Here is a 21,422-nt window from a genome sequence, read left to right as displayed (position 1 = left end):
CAGACAGCCTACAGCCGGGCGTGGTGGCGCACGCCTTTAATCCCAGCACTGGGAGGCAGAGGCAGGTGGACTCGCTGTGAGTTCGAGGCCAGCCTGGTCTACAAAGTGAGTCCAGGATGGCCAAGGCTACACAGAGAAACCCTGTCTTGAAAAACCAAAAGGGGGAAAAAAAAAAAAAGACAGACAGCCTATGAGGCCACAAAGCAGGTCCTCACATGTGTGAAGAAGTTTAAACTCACTGTATTCTATCTGAACAAAACTACAACGTAACACAAGAGAAACTACAGAGCATACAAAAACTCAGGGAGATGAAACAACACAGCACTGGATGATGAATGGATCATTGCAGAAATTAAGAAGGGATTTTTAAAAGCCTTACAATTGAATGAAAAAAAAAAAAAAAAAAAAAAAAAAAAAAAAAACAAACAAACCAAACCCACAACATCAAGCCCTATTGGATAGAATGGTAACATTCCTTGGAAAAAATTCAGAGCTATAATTGCCTACATTAAGAAAATAAGATGGCCGGGCGTGGTGGCGCACGCCTTTAATCCCAGCACTTGGGAGGCAGAGGCAGGCGGATCGCTGTGAGTTCGAGGCCAGCCTGGCCTACAAAGTGAATCCAAGACAGCCAAGGCTACACAGTGAAACCCTGTCTCAAAACAAAACACAAACACAAACAAACCAAGAAAATAAGATGGGCTGGAGAGATGGCTCAGAGATTAAGAGCACTGACTGCTCTTCCAGAGGTCCTGAGCGCAACTCCCAGCAGCCACGTGGTACCTCCCAATTATCTATAATGAGATCTGGTGCCCTCTTCTGGAGTATAGGCACACATGCAGGCAGAACATTGTACATATAATAAATAAATAAATCTCAAGAGAGGAGGGCTGGGGAAATGGTTCAGTGGTTAAGAACCCTTACTGATCTTGCAGAAAACCTGGGTCTGGTTCCCAGAGACCACAAGGAAGTTCAAAGTCACCTGTACGTTCAGAGTATCCAACACCTCTTGTGATTTCTACAGGCTGCTGCACACACATGGTGGTGTTGCACACACACACACACACACACACACACACAGAGGCACAAACACATATAAAATTAAACATCGAAAATTTTTAGATTTATTTGTATTTTATTTTATGTCTGTGACTGTTTCGCCTGCACATACATATATGAGTGCCACGTGTGTGCCTGGTGCCTGAGAGAGTCAAAAGAGGCCATCACATATCCTAGATATGGAGTCACAGATGGTTGTAAGCCACCATGTCAGTGATGGGAATCAAACCCCGCCCCCTGCAAAAGCAACAAATGCTCTTCATCACTGAGACATCTCTCTAGGTAGAGGCAGGAGGATGTCTGTGAGTTTGAGGCCAGCCTGGTCTACAAATGAGTCCAAGACAGCCCAGGCTACACAGAGAAACCCTGTATCAAAAAAAAAAAAAAAAAAGAATTCCCCCCCCCAAAAGAAAAACCCAAACCCAAAACCAAACAAAAAATGCTACTTTATAAAATAATTAACAATAAAATAAAGGTTAAGCTGAAGTAGTCTGTGTGTATGGATAAAGCTGCTCCCAGAAGCCATAGGTTTCTAGAGAAAATTGTCAAGCTGGGTGTCGGTTATCTTCTAATGGCTTCTTCCTCTTCTTCTTCCTCTTCCTCCTCCTCCTCCTCCTCCTCCTCCTCCTCCTCCTCCTCCTCCTCCTCCTCCTCCTCCTCCTCCTCCTCCTCCTCTTCTTCTTCTTCTTCTTCTTCTTCTTCTTCTTCTTCTTCTTCTTCTTCTTCTTCTTCTCCTCTTGGTTTTTTGAGACAAGGTTTCTCTTATTGTCCTGGCTGGCTGTCCTGGACTCTTTGTAAACCGGGCTGGCCTCGAACTCACAGAGATCTGCCTGTCTCTGCCTCCCCATTGCTAGGATTAAAGGCGTGTGCCATCACGCCCAGCTCCCTAATGACTTCTTGGCCAGGGTGGTCCCTACAACATTCTAGGCTATTTATTGCCACTGTTCTTGATTGCTCACCAGACCCAGATGGTTAGTCTCTATTACTGAAGACATCATATGCTTTGGTTGCAGGAATAGAGAAAGCATCTTCCTGATTGGCTAGTCTTTTTATGGTGGTGCAGGTGCTACCCAGACTGCTAGGGGGAAAAGTCCTCGACAGCCTTACACAGCTGCAGACCTGTCATGCTACACTGCTGACCTGCCAGGCAATGTGGGCCCACTGGTGGGATAGCTATGGGGTCACAGCTTTCTGATTGGATGTGAGGTCAGCTCCACAGTCAGGTAGTCACACCGGCTACTGTACATATGATCAAAAGCCCATGACTAGGGAAGTCGCAAGCCTTAGTGGTAAGGGTAGCGCTGTTGTTTCATTAAGTGGACATGCTGTACCTGTCAAATTGCCTTCTGAGTATTTATGCCTGTAGGTGAGTTAGTGCTGCTCTCAACTTTGGTCATTTTTTTTTTGCAGTGGACAGTGACTACTGGAGAGATAATTACTCAAAGTGCTGATAAGTAACTGTTGAATGCTCCATTCTGTATCAGCTCCTCCAAGGCTCAGAAAACATTATTTTATATATTTATATATTTATATTTATGTATAAGAGTTCTCTATCTGCATAGACGGCTGGATGCCAGAAGAGAGAACCAGATCTCATTATAGATGGTTGTGAGCCACCATGTGGTTGCTGGGAACTGAACTCAGGACCTCTGAAAGAGCAGACAGTGCTCTTAACCCCTGAGCCATCTCTCCAGCCCTCAGAGAACATTAAGGAAGATTGGATGGATAGAGAGTAGGGGCTGGAAGTCATAGAGTGTTGTAGACCACCTTCTTTCTGATGTGACATGGCCATTTCACTTAAGCACTCACGTTTTAGCAAGCTGGGCAGTGGTGGCACGCGCGCGCGCGCGCGCGCGCGCATACACACACACACACACACACACACACACACACACACACACACACATTGGGAAGAGAAAGGTATCAGTAGAGGTGGGAGGGCCAAGAAAGGAAAATGTAGGATGAATATGATTGAAATAGATTATATACATATAAAATGTCATAATGAAACCGTTATTATTTGTAATTGACATATATAAAAATTGAACTAAATCTTTGATCTTTGGGAACTGGGATATAGCTTAATGGTAAGACATATGCTTAGCATGTGCAAGGCACTAGATTTGATCCCCAGCAGATGCCAACATATGTCTCCCCCTTGAAGGTAGATGTCACTGATGTCAGATCAAACAGCCACCCCGGTGAGCAATGCCTCTCTCCCTCCCCTTGCAGTGCTTGTGATGGAGTCCAGGCCCTGCAACATAGGCAAACTCTGAATCACTGACCCACATTTCCAACTCTGATGCCCTCTGAGGGCTAGAAACGAGCTGTTTGTGAGGCAAAGGTGACAGATTCCAAACATACTAGAGGGCCTTGTGGGGTGGGGACTGATAGGGGACCAAGTCTAGAAAGGATGTGGACATAAGGACTTCAGGAAGAGGTGAGTGAGGACACAGCTGATGAAGGCACGCTCACTTTCTCAAGGCCCTCATGAGCACAGCTGGTGATGAGAGAGAGGCAGGCCAGTCTCTTTTGTTTTGCTTGAATGCTGGGCTGCCCCAGTGCCAAGTGTGGGGGGTGACCTTTATGTCCGCCTCATTGGCTTCTGCCCTTCTGCTTTAGGCTTTGGACCCTAGCACTGGCAGATGTGTTTTGACTTCCAGGTCGTGTGACAACATTAGTTTCATATGGTGGTCATAGAGACACAGAAATCATAGGGTTCCAGAAAACCAGGATAGGCTTCTCTCAGCTCTATGAGCCAGAAGTGCCAGCTTAATCTGTTGGCAGTGGTCTCCTTCTGAATGATCTGAGTAGAATTCTGGTCCAGGCCACTCTCTTCAGCCATGGTGCCTACCTGCAACCTTGGCAATGCTTGACGTATGATTTTTTTTTTCCCCTCCATCTTCATAGGGTATCTTCTTGTTTGTTCTTTTGAAACATGGTCTTTCTAGCTAGCCGGAGCTCAATGAGCACATCCCAAGTTCCACACACAGGAAAGGGACATAGATTAAGGTGCTAAAGTACTTCTATAGGGGTTGGAGAGATGGCTCAGAGGTTAGGAGCACTATTTGCTCTTCCGAAGGTCCTGAGTTCAATTCCCAGCAACCACATGGTGGCTCACAACCACCTGTAATGAGATCTGGTGCCTTCTTCAGGTGGGCAGGCACATGTATGGACAGAATACTGTATAAATAATAAATAAATCTTAAAAAAAAAAAATAAAGTACTTCTATAGTTAAGAGACACGGCCTGAGGAACTGAGATCTTTTTTTTTTTAAAGATGTATTTATTTAGTGTATGAATGCTCTATCTGCATTCAGGACCTCTGGAAGAGCAGCAGACCGTGCTCTTAACCACTGAGCCATCTCTCTAGCCCCCCTCTAAGGTCCTTCTTGGAATGCTATTACCATGCAAAATCAGGACAGGTTTCTGGGTTTCGGGGTCTTATCACCATTTCCCCCCAAGTAACTGGCGCCTTGTCTAGTTTGGTTATGAGCATGATGGGACCCTTCTCTGTGTCACTGTCACATCCTTAGCTGGCCTTTCTGTAAGAACTGGAAGGATGCAGGATTCTTCCTGGGAATTGACCCTGGCTTGTCAGCTCTCTCCCACTCCCATTAGGCCAGATGGGATGGATCCAGACCCTAATAGCTTCCCTGTCCCCTGCCAGGACCTTGCTCTGGTCTTGCTGGCCTGTGGGCACTGCGCCAGCAGGAACCATCTGGGTCTCTTCAAGATCAGTTCATCACCCCCCCACACACTGTTTTTCTGTTTATCTTCCCAGAACTATTTGCAACAGCCCATCCTCAGACCTTGTGAAACTTCCTTTTAAGGCCACTGGGACATCGGGGTGGAAGGGGTCATGAAAAGTCCTTTTATGATTTCTATATGAATTTTTTATAAGATTTATTTATTTATTGTATATGAGTGTTTTATCTACAGAAGAGGGCACCAGATCATATTATAGATGGTTTTGAGCCACCATGTGGTTGCTGGGAATTGAACTCAGGACCTCTGGAAGAGCAGGCAGGACTCTTAACCACTGAGCCATCTCTCTAGCCCCCTCTATATGAATTTGATATAGGTCACACTGCTAGAAGGTGGGACCGCATTAATAAATGCTATTTTGTTCGGGTCAAGGCTGTTAGTTACCATCTCGCCTAGCAGAAAGTTAGCATTTTGGGGACAGTCGAGACAGACCCCAGCATCTGCTCATAGGTAGGACCTGGGATGCTATGTAAAGTGTGGTTACTCCATTTCCCTCTAGACCAGTGGTTCTCAACCTTCCTACTGGTAGAAGCCCTTCCTGTTCACTGAACGCACAGCTTCCTGGGGAGGGTAGGATCCGCCATCAATCCATGTGTTTCTGGGGTTGGGATGGGGTTACAGCTGCGGAGGCTTCTCAGAATCCAAGGGTGAGGGTGCAGCTCTTCTGGTCATTTAGGTTGATGTCAGGACACTGATGGGGCAGTAAAAAGTTTACTCTGAGCAACCCTGTCACTCCTAACAGCTTGCGCTGTCATTGAAATGGCAGTGGTGACAGTGATGTTCCCATTAGCCTACAGGCTGGAATCCCAGTGCTCAGGCCCCCCATTCTTGGCCATTTGCGGTCTTTGACAAGCGAACCTTATTCTAGGAAGCATTAGAGTGCCTTGATAGAGGCGGTGTTGAAGATAATGTGGTGGCATATTGATTGGGACTTGGCTAGGCTCTTCCCAAAACACTCATCAAAAGAAGAGTCCATGCTCCATGCCAGTTGCCGGCAGACACAGCTTCTCTGTAATTTGGGCAGGCTTCTGAGGGCCAGCCTAGAGGCAGCTGAGAGCATCCACCTCCTCTGGATGCCACACAAAGACAGGGTCCAGCCACCTCAGTTTGCAAACCCAGCAAGCTAAGAGGCTTGAAACAGGGGTATGGTCATAGGTGAGAACCAGGGCCCAACCAAACAAGCATCACTGGTAAACCACCCTACTGTCGTTCTCTCCCACCTGCAGGGTCAAGGCTAGGTGGCTTCTCTTCCTCCTCCTTAGCCAAGGCTATGGTCCTTGCCCAAACTAGTCCCTGTGCTTGAGGACTTGGCTGCTACTCCGTATCTTGAAGCTGTTTGCCTGGCACCTGCCTTTGGACACCCAATTCCACCAAAGCAGGACTTCCGATGGTGATGCGGACCCCTCTCCCCTCACTGATGGCCCGACTGGACCTCCAGGGCGCTGTAACACTGCTGTTTCCATATTCCTGCAGCATCTGGTTTTGTCAAGCCCCAGGAGTGCAGGAGTTTTGAACTCAGAGGCAACTCATCGACTAGAAACCACCACAAACAGAAGTAGTCTCAGCAGACTTTAATGAGAGTGTCTGTGGTCCTTTCCGCACAGAGCAGTACAGACAGCTGAGCTCAAAAGCAAGACTGTAGCTAAGAGACCATCATCGACCCACTGGGGAGGCCAGGCTACTGGCAGGAAGCCAAGCCTACTGTGCCCAGGATCCAGGTTCCAAGGTAAGGAAGTATCCCCACTTCCTTTAGAGTCTGGCAGCCATGCTTGGCGGGCTGTAACAATGGACTCCTGGCCATCATACTCATCGCAGAGGGAAAGTCGAGTAGTCTCACTCGGGGAGAACACCGTGTATTTTCCAGCCCCACATTGCATTGACTTTGCCAGCCTACAGGCCTGCAGGGTGTGAGATGGTGATAGAGGCAGCCCCAGCCACTGCCACCATGGCTCGGTGGCGGAGGAGCACTTACAACGCAAGAATGCTCATCCCATCATCAGACAATACATAACCTATATAAAGTGAAACCGAGGAAGGAGATGGGGTGAGGGGATGCAAATTGGCACGTTGATATATTGCTTTCCAGTTCAAGGTGACAGATGCAAATCAAGAGGCGAGGTGGGGGTGGGGTGGGGGTGGGGCAGAAACAACAGCTGGGGTTTGGCTTTTCTCAGCATGGTTTCCCTTGTAGGGTCAGAGCCATGACATGGACTTAGGTGGGCAGCCAAATTAAAGGAGCCCACTGGGTCCAGAAATGCTCAAGGGCAGACCAATGGGTAGCTCTGTTGAGGGACAGGGGTGGGGTGGAGGTGTGGGGTGGAGTGGGGGAGGGAGGGTAAGACAGGCCAACTAAACACTGTATGCAGATGGAGACCCAGCTAGGTCCTTTGTTTCCGGCCCAACACCTAGGGCAGGTTCAAGAGCAGACGGTAGGGGAACACATTGCTCTGACTCCTGGGAATTCCTATGTGCTGTGAGGTTGGTTGAAGCTGTGTGTGGACACACCTACCTTCCAGAGGACCCTGGTAGTATGTGAGCAGTGCAGGAGTCCTCACATGACAGACAATCTACACCCCTAAGTCATGCCTTTCTGCAGGAGCAGCTTGGGCTTCCAGCCTTTCAGTCTCTTTTCTCCCCCAACCCATGTCTACTCCAAGCCCCCTGTACTGTATTCCTAGCTGGGTGGATAAGCACTATGCTGCCCAGGCTGGTCTTGAACTCGAGGCAATTCTGCCTCGGCCTCCCAAGGGTGGGATTCTACCCTTTTTTTTTTTTTTTAAAAACGAGGCAAGGATTTATGGATTTTCTTCTTGAAAATAATAGTTGTTTCCCCCTCTTTCTCTTTTCAGTAAGTAGGGTGGCTAGGCAGAGACCCTGTCCCTGACCCAGGTACAGGGGGTGTGGGGATGGGAGGGCAACGGGTGGGCTAGCTTCCAATCTGTTGTGAGGTGGTCGCTCCCCACCCCCCCCAGGCCTGACTTTCCTAACCATTTCCTGGTGTTCCCGATGTTCCCGAGACATCAGAAGTATCTGACTCCAAACAGTAAGAAAGATGGCTCTCAAAGGAAGACAAAATACTGTTGGGGCACGGCCCGTCCACAGGGCACATTCTAGTATCTTAGTAGGTGTGTGAATCCATTAGGAAAAAAATTAGAAACTATGTATAAAACTTAAAAATATTCAAGTATCAAAAGCTATTTTGGATCAAAGTTTTCAAAGAACCTACTGGAGCAAGCTGCTGCCTCAGGGCAGAAATGTCTACAAAAGTGAACTGAGTCTGCTTGACTGGGGGTCAAGGAAAGGAAGTTGATCTGTACCTGGGACGGTGAGGGACAGACACGGGGAGCAGGGCCAGGCCAGAGAAATCACAGCCTCCGGAAGCCAAAGGGAGAACGGGTGCCAGGCAGGCAGGAAGGGTCTGTGGACACGGCCACTCTCCCTGCAGACCAATTGTAAGGTGCGTGACCAAGGCCTCCCTTCTCCCCTGTGTCTGGTCCCTGGACACCTCTGGGCTGAAATGGAGCACACTCCTGAGAAACACATAAATAGCAAAAAAAACCCCGAGCGTATCAGCAAACAGGAGCCTGACCTACTTCTGCACAGACATCCTTCTAGAAAGACAAGGCAAGCAGCAAGGAGTCAAGACGCTACCGTGCTGACTCAGCGTCTCACACCATTACAAAGACAGCGGAATTTCTCAGTCAGGGAAATGAAGGTATTGCCCCACCCACACAGGGACATGGCTGTGGCCCCCACAGTATGCAGCAGCAGCAGCAGTGTTTATTCAAGACACAACAGGGAGGGATCTGGTGGTGTCCCTATTCCCGAGAGAGGGTGCATCGGAACAAATGATCCAGTAGAGATTTTTTTTTTTAAAAAACTCTGATAAATTAGATTCATAAAAACCACTCTCTTCGCCACCTCTTTCCCTTGAATGCAGGCTGGCAGATGGGCTGGCTTGGGGTGCCCTCTGGTGGCCACAAGGGAAAGGTACAGTCTGGGGCCAGCCTGGGGGCTTGCAGACACACCTGATGATTTGTGTGGGCCCTTGCTGGGGGCCTTTTTTTGGGTACTTGTCTCTTGGCAGGCGGCCCAGAGCTTCGGAATGGTTAAGTTAAACCACAAGAAGGGTCCCGTTCCCACTCCGTGGATGGATTCACTTGTCACAGGTTTCCAGGTAATTCTGTAGGTCTCTTAACGAGATGAGGGGGGGCGGGGAAGGCCAGGCCTTTAGACTTCAGTGGAAAACAGGATGCTCTGCCTCTTGCTGTCAGGGGCAGGGATGGCCTCCAGCTGCAGGAAGTACAGCAACACTTGGACCTGTTCCAGCAGAGAAGGGAAAGGCAGGCGAGTAAGACGGTGCTTGGGGTTGCCTGTCATGGCTTCTTGGCTCAGGTACTAAGAGACACTGTTGGTGGCAAGAGCCCACTTGAAAGTCCAGCAGGTGGGCGGTGCCTTAGGCCTTGCAAATCTAGCCAGGGACCAAGGGACTAAAAGTAGCCAGGGTTTACCCCTGGTGCCCTCTTCTGGAACACAGGTGTATATGCAGATAGAGCACTCACACATTTAAAACAACAACAACAAAAGAAAGTAAGTAGCCAGGGGCCTTCTTGGCCCTGTCAGTGGTACCGGGTAGGCCTCTGCTGTGGAGGTAGGAATGGCTAAGACCTGGGGTAGGCCGACGCCACTGCCTGTGTTAAGCCAGGGTAACATGGACTACAGCTTGTCTCTAATACCTGGGACATGACCTCCAGGGACCAGCTGTCAGTCATGGTGATGGGCTGGCTGGGGTTAGCAGGGAGCTTGCTTTCCTTCTCTGAGGGCCGAAGCAGCGTGGGGCCAAAGACCGTGGCGAGGTTGTGTAAGGACATCTTGTTCACCGTCTCCTTTTCAGCCACCCTGTGTGAAGGCAGAGCAGAGGACGTTATTTCAAGGTCACACTCAGGGCAGATGTAAAAGATCCCACCTCGGAGTCTGAGGAGCCCAGGATCAAGAGAATTCAAGGCCAGTGGGGCGTGGCAATGGCCCGCCCTTTAATCCCAGCACTGGGAGGCAGAGCCAGGTGGAGCTCTGGGAGTTCGAGGCCAGCCTGGTCTATACAGTAAGGTCAGGACAGCCAGGGCTGTTACATAGAGAAAGCGTGTCTTGAAAAACCAAAGAGAATTCAAGCCCAGCGGGCAGCTGGGACAGCTCCGGGGGTAAGGGGCAAATTTAAGCACTATGCTGGCTGTCAGCTTAATGTTATGGTGGGGGGGGGGTGGGGCGGGGAATGACAATGGCTCTCTAGTCCCTAAAATGGGAAAAACCTTGAAGAGCTGGGGAGGAGAAAAGGCCCTTGGTGCCTGGCTCCCCGGGTCCTGGGCTGCGTGGGAGAACACACGCTACCTTTTCAAGTGGTCCAGAAGGAAGAGGAAGGTCAGTAGGTTGGCTTCTGGGAGGGACAGCAGCAAGTTGAGCATGCAGCTCTCCTTTGCAACAGGGTCTGAAAGAGCTGCAGAAGGAGGAAGTTTAGTTTTCAGGGTCATAGCTCAAGCCGGAGAGCTGTCTCTAGGAGGTCGGGTGGAGCACCCTAGGTCTGTGCTGGAAGGTGCCACAGAGTTCATCACCCCCCTCCTCCCCCCAACTGTCTCAGCTCACACAGCTTTGACTAAGCCCTATGGAGAAGGCCCCCGTGGTGGCTGCTTATGTGGCAGGGGAGATACACGAAACAGCGCCTCTCATCTCCCATCTCCCTGGGTGTGAGGCTAGGCTTTAACAGCTGACCTATAGCTCCAGTCCACTTTCTCTCATCTCAAAGCAACAGTGACACCCTAGACCTGTCCAGCAGTGCCCTGAGAGCTGAGGCTTGCCAGGAGAGCTGTTCTCAGGGCAATGCTGGTGTTAACATCTAGAATTCAAGTTCTGAAGGAAGCACTCACAGTAGAGACAAAGAGGCTTGGAACTTCTTCTTCTTCTTCTTTTTTTTTTTTGGTTTTTCGAAACAGGGTTTCTCTGTGTAGCCTTGCCTGTCCTAGACTCGCTTTGTAGACCAAGCTGGCCTCGAACTCACAGTGATCCGTCTGCCCCTGCCTCCCAACTGCTAGGATTACTGGCACTTTTCTTTTAAAAAGATTTATTTATTATTTATACTGTATTCTGCCTGTATATGTGCCAGGAGGCTAGAAGAGGGCACCAGATCTCATTATAGATGGTTGTAAGTGACCATGTGGTTGCTGGGAATTGAACTCAGGACCCTTGGAAGAACAGCCAGCGCCCTTAACCTCTGAGCCATCTCTCCAGCCCCCTTCCCTTATTTTTAAAAAATATTTATTTATTTATTATTACAAATACAGTGCTCTGCCCAAACATACACCACCTCCCGCAGGCCAGAAGAGGGCACTAGATCTCATTATAAATGGTTGAAAGCCACCATGTGGTTGCTAGGAATTGAACTCAGGACCTCTGGAAGCAGTCAGTGCTCTTAACCTCTGAGCCATCTCTTCAGCCCCATCCCTTCCCTTATTTTCATGTGCATGCCAGGGGCACTTCCAGGCCTGAGGGTCCAGGTTGTCTAGTGCACTGGCCCTAAGGCTGGGTCACCCAAAGGGTGAAGTAGAGGCTACTTTGGGCACCGTCCTCCAGGTTGAGGAAAGGTCAAGGCTGGGCTTGAACTTGTGCTTGACTGGGCCAGGACCTGGGGTTAGAGGGTTAGCAAAGGTTCCTCCCAGCCTGGCAGGCCATGCACTCAGTGCTGCTCACGGAAAGGAGTGCTGTGGCTACCAGGATTCCCAGAGCTGGTCACCCTCTGGCCATGAGGAGAGGAAGGCAGGCAGCCCTCGGAGAACCCACAGGTGGCTTGGTTTTTGTCCTCTACATTGCACAGCTAGCTGTCTCAGGGTGGGTTCGAACGTGGACCAGAGTAGACAGGAGAGGTAGGGAGATGCCTCCCACGAGGTGGGGTCAATGCTCACCGATGCCTTCTGCGAAGTTAGGGTAGAACTCATCAGTGAAGAGGGGCTCAGGCAACTCGCGGAAGTAGAGCTTCAGCGTGCCAGCAATGGCATTGACGTCCATCTCGCTCATCATCACGGACACGTCCTTATTATCTGGAAAGGACACAGAAACAGAGCGCCTCTATGTGGATCCCAGGTCTGGGCTTCTGCGACCTGCCTAGGCTAATGCAGCTGCCACTAGGCTGACAGATGTGTGTGCCTGGATGCTTTATGTAGTACTTTGTCTTCTTTCTCCCAAGCCTCTGTGTGACTGAGTCTGGGCAGGGCTGTTGGGAAGCAAGCAAGCATGGTCCACACCTCTGCCCATGCTTCTGCTGGGCCGCCCAGCTGCAGGGCCGCCCAGCTGCAGGGCCACCCAGCTGCAGGGCCGCCCAGCTGCAGGGTCGCCCAGCTGCAGAGCCAGGCAGGCCAGCGCAAGAGAAGGTAGAGTTCATGGAGCCTGGGTAGGAAGCGGGCAACTCTGTTCTGTACAGATCAGCTGCGTAGGTGGCAGCTTCTTTTAACAGGAAGGCCTTGGGATTATTTGGGTCATTTTAGTGGTCACACTGGGTGTTCCCTTTGGACTTAGGTAGCCACTGGTTCTCTGCTCTGAGAGAGAGCAGGTGTAGTGATTGGAATGAAAACAGCCAGCCGGGCATGGGTGGTGGTGCACACCTTTAATCCCAGCGCTCGGAGGCAGAGGCAGGCGGATCTCTGTGAGTTCGAGGCCAGCCTGGTCTACAAATTGAGTCCAGGACAGCCAGGACTACAAGAGAAACTCTGTCTCAAAAAAAAAAAAAAAAAAAAAAAAAAAAAAAAGAAGAGGAAGAAGAAGAAGAAGAAGAAGAAGAAGAAGAAGAAGAAGAAGAAGAAGAGAAGAAGAAGAAGAAGAAGAAAAGGAGGAGCAGGAGGAGCAGGAAAGTGGCCCCCATAGACTCAGGGAGTGGCATTACTGGAGGTGTGACCTTGTTGGAAGAAGTGTGTCACAGCTTTGAGGTTTCGGAAGCTCAGGCCAGACCCTGTGGCTCTCTCTCTCTTCCTGCTGCCTACTGATCCAGATGCAGAACTCTCAGCTCCTTCTCCAGCACCAGGTCTGCCTGCACTCCGCTGTGCTTCCTACCATGACGATAATGGGCTAAACCTCTGAAACTGTAAGCCAGCCCCAGTTAAACGTTTTCCTTTGTAAGAGCTGCCGTGGTCATGGTGCCTCTTCACAGCAATACAAACCCTGACTAAGACAGAAGGCCTACTCTGGTTGCCCAGAGATGCTGAAAAGACAGCAAGATTCATCAAGGGGTGCCGGTCCTTTGTTGTCCCAGGTCAGGAGGGTGAGATAACGACTCTGCAAGTACAACATCCTGCTGAGTCCTGTTCTGTCTACTTGTTCTTTGAGGATGCTGAGTAAGGAAACTTGTACTGGTTAGTTTTTGTCAAGTTGAAACAAACCTACATAAACCTGAGAAGAGGGAACCTTAATTGAAAAAAAAAATGCTTCCTTAAGATTGGCCTGTAGGGGGGCTGGAGAGATGGCTCAGAGGTTAAGAGCATTGACTGCTCTTCCAGAGGTTCTGAGTTCAATTCCCAGCAACCACATGGTGGCTCATAACCACCTATAATGTGATCTGATGCCCTCTTCTGGCAGCAATATGTACATGCAGGCAGAGCACTGTATACATAATAAGTAAATAAAACTTTAAAAAAAAGGTAGGTATTTCTTGATTGATGATTGATATGCAAGGGTCTTAGACCACTGTGGGCAGTGCTGTGCTTGGACAGGTGGTCCTGGGTTCTATAAGAAGGCAGACTGAGCAAGCTACAAGGAACAAGGCAGTAAGCAGCATCCCTCCATGGCCTCTGCTTTAATTTCTGTTGCCTGGTTCCTGCCTGCAGTTCCTGCCCGGACTTCCCTCCATGACAGAGTGTGACCTGAGGGTTGTAACCTGAAATAAACCCTTTCTTCCCCAAGGTGCTTTTAGCCTTGGTGTTTTATCTCAGCAACAGAAACCTTAGCTAAGACTGACCCTCTGAGGGTCTCCAGGCCCTGGCTCAGCATTCCGGACAGTCCTGTCTCCCTTGTAGTGTGTGAGGGTCTGGGGGCAACAGGTAGACACATGACAGCACCAGTAAAAATTGGGTCATATCCATAGCATTGTCCCCTACCATCCTCAAGTGGGCCATAGTCCAATTATACTGGGATTTAACAACAACTCCAAGGTATCAGGCATCATCCCTCAGAAGGCCATGGTCCAGCTTGGTGGACATTGCTAGATCCTTGAAGGACTTGTTTAATTTCTTTCGAAACGAGTTACTTAAAAAAAATTTTTTTTTTTGTTTGTTTGTTTTGAGACAGGATTTCTCTTGTAGTCCTGGCTGTCCTACATCCTCTTTGTAGACCAGGCTGGCCTCAAAGTCACAGAGATCCAGCTGCCTCTGCCTCCCGAGTGCTGGGATTAAAGGTGTGTGACACCATGCCTGGTACATTACTTGCTATTTTTATGTATGCATGTGTGTGCCTGGATGAGTTTATGTGCACCAAGTGCATGCAGGATCCCTCAGAGGCCAGAAGGGGACACTAGACCCCTGTAACCAGGGTTGCAAGTGGTTGTAAGCTGTATTGTGGGTGCTGGGAACCGATCCTGGGTCCTGGGGCAGAGTAGCACACACTCTTCCCAAGCCAGCTCTCCAGCTCTTTTGTCTTCTGAGGTGTGCTTTTTGTTTGTTTTGGTTTTTGTTTTTTGAGACAGGGTTTCACCATGTAGCCATGGCTGTCCTGGACTCACTATGTAGACCAGGCTGGCCTCAAACTCACAGCAATCCGCCTGCCTCTGCCTCCCAAGTGCTGGGATTAAAGGCGTGCGCTGCCACGCCCAGTTTGAGGTACGCATTTTTAAGCAGGGCCTGAACTACTGGACTCAAATAGTACTCCCGAGTAGCTGGACCTGCAGAGGTTAACATCAACATGCCAGATTGCACTCTCCCTCAAATATTTTTATTTAATTTAATTTTTTTTTTGAGACAGAGTCTTGCGCTCTCCAACTCTGGCCGGCCTTGAGTTTGCAGCAATCCTCCTGCCTCTACCTCCACAATCCTGGGATTATAGGTGTGCTAACTGTCAATCATCAATCAGTCAGTCATCTACCTGAACACAGGGAATCGCTATGTAGCTAATGCTGGCCTGGAACTCACTGTATAGTCTAGGCTGGACTGAAAGTGTGTTCTCTTGGACTCTAGATTACAGGTTCATGCGGCCATGCCCAGCTTTCACCTTGTACTCTCAAACAGTAGAGCAATAAGGAAGGAAAAGATGCAGAGTGATGTGCTGGGCCCTCTGGAAGTCTTCAGTGTGGACACCACCACCGATTCCACTCCGCCCGGGGCAATACTCACTGACGTCAAAGGCCGCCTTCAGTGCCTGGATGTCTGTGGCCACTCCGGATACTCGGTAGATGCCGACCTCCTCCAGGCCCCGGCGCTCGATCTCTTCCACACACTGGCGCACGATGTAAGGTACTTTGGACCTCTCTCTCCTGCAAGGGGAAGGCGTCTAGAGTTTGGGGTTCCACACGTAACTTTAGTCAAGTTTTCTTGGGTATGTTTCGTAATGTTTTATCAGGAACTTTCTAAGAACCTGAAATATCCAATTACATTGCAAGTTATGCAGGACCCTGTGGGGAAGGGTCAGAAGGCTGTGTTCTTTTCTTTCACGGGGCCAGAGGGCACCCAGGGCAAACTTTACAGACACTAGGTAAGTGCAGATCCCAGGCTGTGAATGACCCAAAAGCCTAAGAGAGCCCTGAAAAAGACTCTCACCTCTAAGACAGGAAGTTAAACAAGATATTGGCTCAGACTCCTAACTGCCCAGTGAAATCCAAGGCTCTTTGACAGCGAAGCCTTGTACAGGGCAGACACTTGCGTCTGCTGCGCCCTGGCTAGTTTTATGGCAACTTGACACAAGCTAGAGTTATCTGAAAGGAAGGAGCCTCAACTGAGAAAATGAGACCCAGCTGTAAGGCATTTTCTTAATTAGTGATTGATAGGGGAGGGTCCAGGCTATTGTGGGTGGGGCCATCCCTGGGCTGGTGGTCCTGGGTTCTATAAGAAAGCAGGCTGGGCAAGCCAGTAAGCAGCATCCCTCCATGGCCTCTGCATCAGCTCCTGCCGCCAGCTTCCTGCCCTTTCCTCTCCATGTTTCTTTGGTCATGGTGTTTCATCACAGCAACAGGAACCCTAACTAGACATGCTGCCATGTACAAATCTTCAGGGTTACCCAGGTACCTTGCCATTTTAAATGCTTTCTCGCATGACAACCTCTGGACCTCCCGGAACAACTCTGCACACAGAATGCTTTGAAGACAGAACCCAGTGCTATGCGGAGGCATGAACTTAGTTTGACTTAGAGCTGGCCTCAAAAAACACAAGCAAGTCCTTCCCGAGCCCCCATCACGCAGCTAGTTTATATGGGAGGGGCAAGGGGGTGCTTTCCTTCCCAAAGTGCACATCCTTTGTTTCTGGAAAGGGCTCGGAAGCAGGCCCTCTCTCATGTTTGGACACATGTCAGTGCCTGGGCTATGAGTGATGCAGCCAGTATTCCATCCTGGGGAAGTGAATGAAATCTGGGAGGAAGTGGCCCAGTATCCCCAAGAATTACCCTCAAACTAACAAACAGGCGTCTCCTGGCAACAGGCTCAAGACAAAAGGGCAGAGGTCCGAGCTATTCAACAGGAACTTAGGATGACAACATATGCCAAGCAAGTCCTGCACTTGGGCAGTCCCTGAGCACGGGGTGAGGAAACCCCTCAGCTGCTTTGATAATAAACAAATTGAGGTGGCTAAGCAGAGACTCACAGTGGTCCCTGGGGCTACCCCGCCAGCCCCCCCCCCCAAACCCTGCAACCCCATGCACCGAGGGAACAGGCCCAGCCTTTCCCTCAGTTGTGGCGCAGCGTGCCCTCAGTGGACAAGCCCGAGCCTCTCGTCACTCACTTTGTGACCACAGCGATCTTGACACCGAAGACCCCTGTCTGTTTGCGGGAAGGCATTCTCTTCAGGCTGAACTCCCTGCTCGTGAACTTGACGGAGAGTTTCACCTCAATCTGCAGTAGAGAGGAAGGGGGAACAGCTCTCTCGTGCTCTGGGCCTCATGGGATGGGATCTCAGGGACCCTGAGGGACCTATCTCGACAAACCTTTTCATCCCCCCAGGCAAACAGGCCAAGGTCCCCAGAGTGAGGTGGAGGAGGCCCCTGTGGTCGGTGAGACCCGGGGGTGGTAAGGGGCATAAAGGATTTGCTTTCTTAGAGCAGATGATGATGATGATGATGATGATGGGGCTGGACCATGCAGCTCGGAGGCAGTGCACATTCTTACTGAGTACAAGGCACTGGGTTCAGCTCAAAGCATTACAACCAAGCAAAACAAAACAACCAAAACGACTCTACCCCTTCCACACCCCAAAGGCCCCATCACAAGAAAAGCAACGGTCAAACATCCTAATCTGGAAATCTAAACTGTTCCAAAACTGTAAACTTCCTGATACACGGGGAGGGCTCCAAGCCCAACTGACCTCCTGCTAATGAGTTAAGATGCATAAAATCACCATCACCACCCCAACAGCTACGCAGGCAAGTTATATAGCAAATAACAGGTGATCATAAATTTCCTATTTATATTTGGGTCCCAGGTCTAAGACTGCTTATGTCCATGCAAATATCCCATGATCGGAAGAAGAGGAAAATAAAAAGTCTCTAAAATTGCTCTAGTTCCATCTTTTTGGATATGTTATTCTGAGATAGTCAAAGACCATGGCAGTGGATCTCAGGTGGTCTGTGGTCTGTGACTCAGGGCCCCTAGCAGCACAGGTCTTTCTTTCAGGACAGCATGCAGGGGCTGGGTGGCAGCTGACCATCCAAGAGAGGGCCTCCTCCTGTGCACTGTGTTCCTGCTCTGGAGGTCCCCCACTTCTGCCCTGTACACAGCACTCCTGCTATGGTGGGCTTTCCTTCCTCCTACATATACTCCCCCCCCCCCCTTTGGCCATCATCTTAGGCTTAGCCTGCTTCTGACTGTTCTGGTTTCTTTCAGTAGGAAACAGACACAAACAGAGCCCTGTGGTCACTTACCCCATTCATGTCAATGACAGTCCGCTGCCAGTCTCTGTCCTGTAGGGTTTGGGGGTCCAGCTGAAACCAAAGAGGCATGGTTATAAAAGGCCCTCAGATCAGCTTGGAGGTTGTGCCTGGCGATGGACACCCCTGCTACTGTTCTATACCCTAACATGGGAAACAGAGTCCTACTGCAGCCAGAGAGGAGAACGGACCTGTTAGAAAGGCCTGGAACCTCCAGGTGCTACATACAGCTCATGGCCAGGAGCCCTATTCCCCACCCATACCCCAGGTGGAGCCTATGCCCCACTTCCCTTTGCAGAGGTGCTGCTAAGTCCGAACAGAGGGCAGTCAGCTTCAGTGGTGCCTGTGAGAGGGCACCCCAAATCAGACGGAAGCCTTCTAACTTCTAATCCTTCTAACTTTGACCTCTACAGACACCGTCCAGCAGCCGGTCTACAGGAACCTACCATTTAGTTGACACCTGACTAAGCAGTCTTCCTAACTGTCACATGCCCCTGACCTGTGGAAGCTGTCTCCCCGTTTCTGTTAAGCACCCCTTAGTTAGCACAGGAGGCTTCAGAGAGGCCACTAGCTAGGCTAGATAACTAAGCAACTGGGCATCTTTTGAAAAGATGATCTTGGGGGACTGAGCTCTCCTTGGCGTGCACAAAACCCTGGTTTTAATCTCTAGCACTCCCAAATTAGAAGATAAAGGAACAACCACTTCTTCCCCTGGGGTTCTTTCTACAAAGAACCGGACTCCTTTCAGGGTGGGGGGTCTGTGGTGTGGGGCGTCTCCCTGGCCTGGCTTCACAGTTCCTTGGAGGAATCCCAAGGTCTCCTTGTGCCTTGGCTGCCCCCAGTGCCCCTTCCTTCTTCGGAAGCAAGCTGAGTAAATCAGACCCTTCACGTTCCATCTCAGGACAGTAATAATGGGGACCCCTCTCCCCTAGGAACTCAGGATCAGCAGTCCTAAGATAGGATAAGCAGCAGGACGAGGAAGAGAACAGCCATCAGAGACTTCTGAGTCCCACCCTTCTCAACCCGCCTGGGGATCCCAGGCCCTGCCTGGCCCACCTTGCCCCTGCACACCAGACATCGGATGTGGGTCCACAGTGCAGTGCCTCGGGCACACAGCTGTTTTTCAGCAGAGGCTATCCGGCTCCGGCTTGCCCGGCTGGGGTAGAAAAACCGAATGAGGCCTTGCATGGCGCTGGGGGTCAGGCAGCCAGAGGCTTGTGGAGCTGAACAGCAGGACAGTGGTGAGTCCCTGGCCTCTGTCTCCTTTTGAGCAGGCTCCCAAGGAAGCTCCACCCTACAGTTGGGCCAGCCAAGGTCAGAGTTTCCCATCACCCTTACATTCCACCTTTTTTTTTTTTTGGGGGGGGGTCAGTATATGGGAAAAAACAGCTCCTGCTCCAAAGACTATTGGTTACGGGAACTCAGATATGTCACAGTCTCGTCTTATGCCTGAGTCTCCTTTTTAAGTGGGCGGTTTCCTGTTGTCCAAATTTAGAGACACTGAGTAACATGTGTGTTACTCGCCAGTCCACTTCAAGCCGGTAGTGTCCTGTGAGACTGTCCTGAAAGCCTCCAGATACCTTTAAATCGCACACACTGCCTCAGAGGAATCCGGGCAGAGAGCAGCCTGAGTATTGAAGCTGTTCCCCGAAGGCAAGCTGCCGGGGGCCTTGCTGATCTGGACACTGTCCACTCTCAAGCACCAAGGTCTAGCCTCCAACTCTACCCAGAGCTGCTGGTGTCAGGCCCCCTACTTGCAGCTTATTTATTGCTGCCTGGGCACATGACCCCCCCCCCCCCCCCGGAAGCGTCAGATAGGTGGATTTTCCTCAAAGAACAGAGCGTGTTTAAAGCAGAAACCATATAAAAAGAGTAACAGGACAAAGAGGGCTGGGCCACACTACAAACAATGTTCAAGGCTGGCACGCTTTTCCTATGCAGCTATTTAAAGTTTCAGAGAAACAAACAGGCAGGAGACCGGGACTTTGGAAAAACTGATGCCCGAGGGGGGAGGGCTGCCAAACACAAGTGTGTGGAGGTGGGGCAGGGAGGGAGCTAAAGCCCTCAATGCCACTGTGCCACTGGTTCACACAGGCACCAGGCAGCCAACGTGTATATTCATACAGTGGCCTCAGAGGGGCAACCTGCATCACCACTGTCCCCCTGGGACTGGACCAGGCAGGGACTCAGAAGAACAGCTGTGGCTAGTGGGTCTGGTGGATGCCTCGAAAACTGCCTGGGACTCACCAGCACAAGCTGGGGAAAATCTAAGTCCAACCAGAGCAGGCACTGAATGGGCTCTGGCGGCTCCTCCACCTACGGCTGGAAAGCAACTGTCCATATTGACTTGACCATGCCAGGGGTCACAGTAGCACCAATCACACACAGTAGGGGTGAAAGCAAGCCTAGTGACCAGAGAAACTTGACTGGGTGCCATAACAGGGTGATTTTATTTAGCTACTATTAATGAGACCAAGAAGCAGATATCCCTTAAAACAACAGTCAGCTAGGCGATGGTGGCGCATGCCTTTAATCCCAGCACTTGGGAGGCAGATGAAGGCAGATCTCTGTGAGTTCGAGAGGCCAGCCTGGTCTACAAAGTGAGTTTCAGGAAAGCCAGAGATACACAGAGAAACCCTGTCTCTAAAAAACCCAACCAACCGCCGGGTGTGGTGGCGCATGCCTTTAATCTCGGCACTCGGGAGGCAGAGGCAGGTGGATCACTGTGAGTTCGAGGCCAGCTAGGTCTACAAAGCAAATCCAGGACAGCCAAGGCTACAGAAACCCTGTCTCAAAAACAACCACCACCACCAAACACAACCAACGAACACCTCCCCCCCAACCCCAAAAAATACAGTTTCAGAAGACTAGCTCTGGCATGATTTTATTGAAACAAATGGACAAAACTCGAAAGACAAAAGCTATCATCACCCACATGGCTCTGTGGGAATCTCATAACCTCAGCTGGATACATCAAAGTTTAGAAGAGATGGTATAAAAGAAAAAAGGAAAAAAAAGGGGGGGTGGGGGTGGGGAAGATGAGATTCTATGACTTGATATAACATTAGTTCCCAAGAAGGATCATGGGAACTCAGTGGTCCAGCAAGTTTGTGACTGGACATGACATGAGAGAAGGGGAGAGGACAGGCAGGGAAGACTCTCTTGTGTGTCCAAGGCTCCAAGAGCCCCGGTCTTTGCTGCCTCCAATGGTTTCCTTTGGGTGGTACTCCAGGATCGTGTCCTGGTCCTGCCCACATCCCACCAGGCTGCACAATGGCATCCTCCCAGCGGGAGCACCCCCATGAACCCTGGGTAACTGCTGGCCTTAGGGTGTAAAACTTGATGTCTTCACCTTGTGCCCTGACCTTGCCCTACCCTCCATGCCACCTGTGCTGGTGTGACCGTGCAGTCGGCTGCCCCTTGCTTCTCGGCACATCTGGAGTATCCGTCTTAAGTCTCTCTGACGATCACAAAGCCTTAGTGCTACCGCATTCTTGGAG

The 21,422-nt window shown here is 50.3% G+C and overlaps 1 protein-coding gene across 1 annotated transcript in view; it reads right to left on the bottom strand.

Annotated features, from left to right (window-relative positions):
- Positions 1–8,707: 8,707 nt before the first annotated feature.
- The window catches only part of Bcr (BCR activator of RhoGEF and GTPase), a 125,803-nt gene continuing 113,088 nt past the window's right edge, over positions 8,708–21,422 (bottom strand). The window contains exons 17-23 of the mRNA XM_051153215.1: positions 17,917–17,976; positions 16,782–16,891; positions 15,186–15,325; positions 11,778–11,912; positions 10,213–10,318; positions 9,564–9,726; positions 8,708–9,147 (exon numbers count right to left, since the gene is read on the bottom strand). Of these exons, the coding sequence (XP_051009172.1) occupies positions 9,058–9,147; positions 9,564–9,726; positions 10,213–10,318; positions 11,778–11,912; positions 15,186–15,325; positions 16,782–16,891; positions 17,917–17,976 (804 nt within the window). The 3' untranslated portion in view covers positions 8,708–9,057. The remainder of the gene's footprint in view (positions 9,148–9,563; positions 9,727–10,212; positions 10,319–11,777; positions 11,913–15,185; positions 15,326–16,781; positions 16,892–17,916; positions 17,977–21,422) is intronic.

Source organism: Acomys russatus, chromosome 11 (assembly GCF_903995435.1).
Source record: "Acomys russatus chromosome 11, mAcoRus1.1, whole genome shotgun sequence".
NCBI lineage: Eukaryota > Metazoa > Chordata > Mammalia > Rodentia > Muridae > Acomys > Acomys russatus.
The sequence above is the reverse complement of the archived record's forward strand: the minus strand, read 5'-3'. Positions and strand labels throughout refer to the sequence as shown.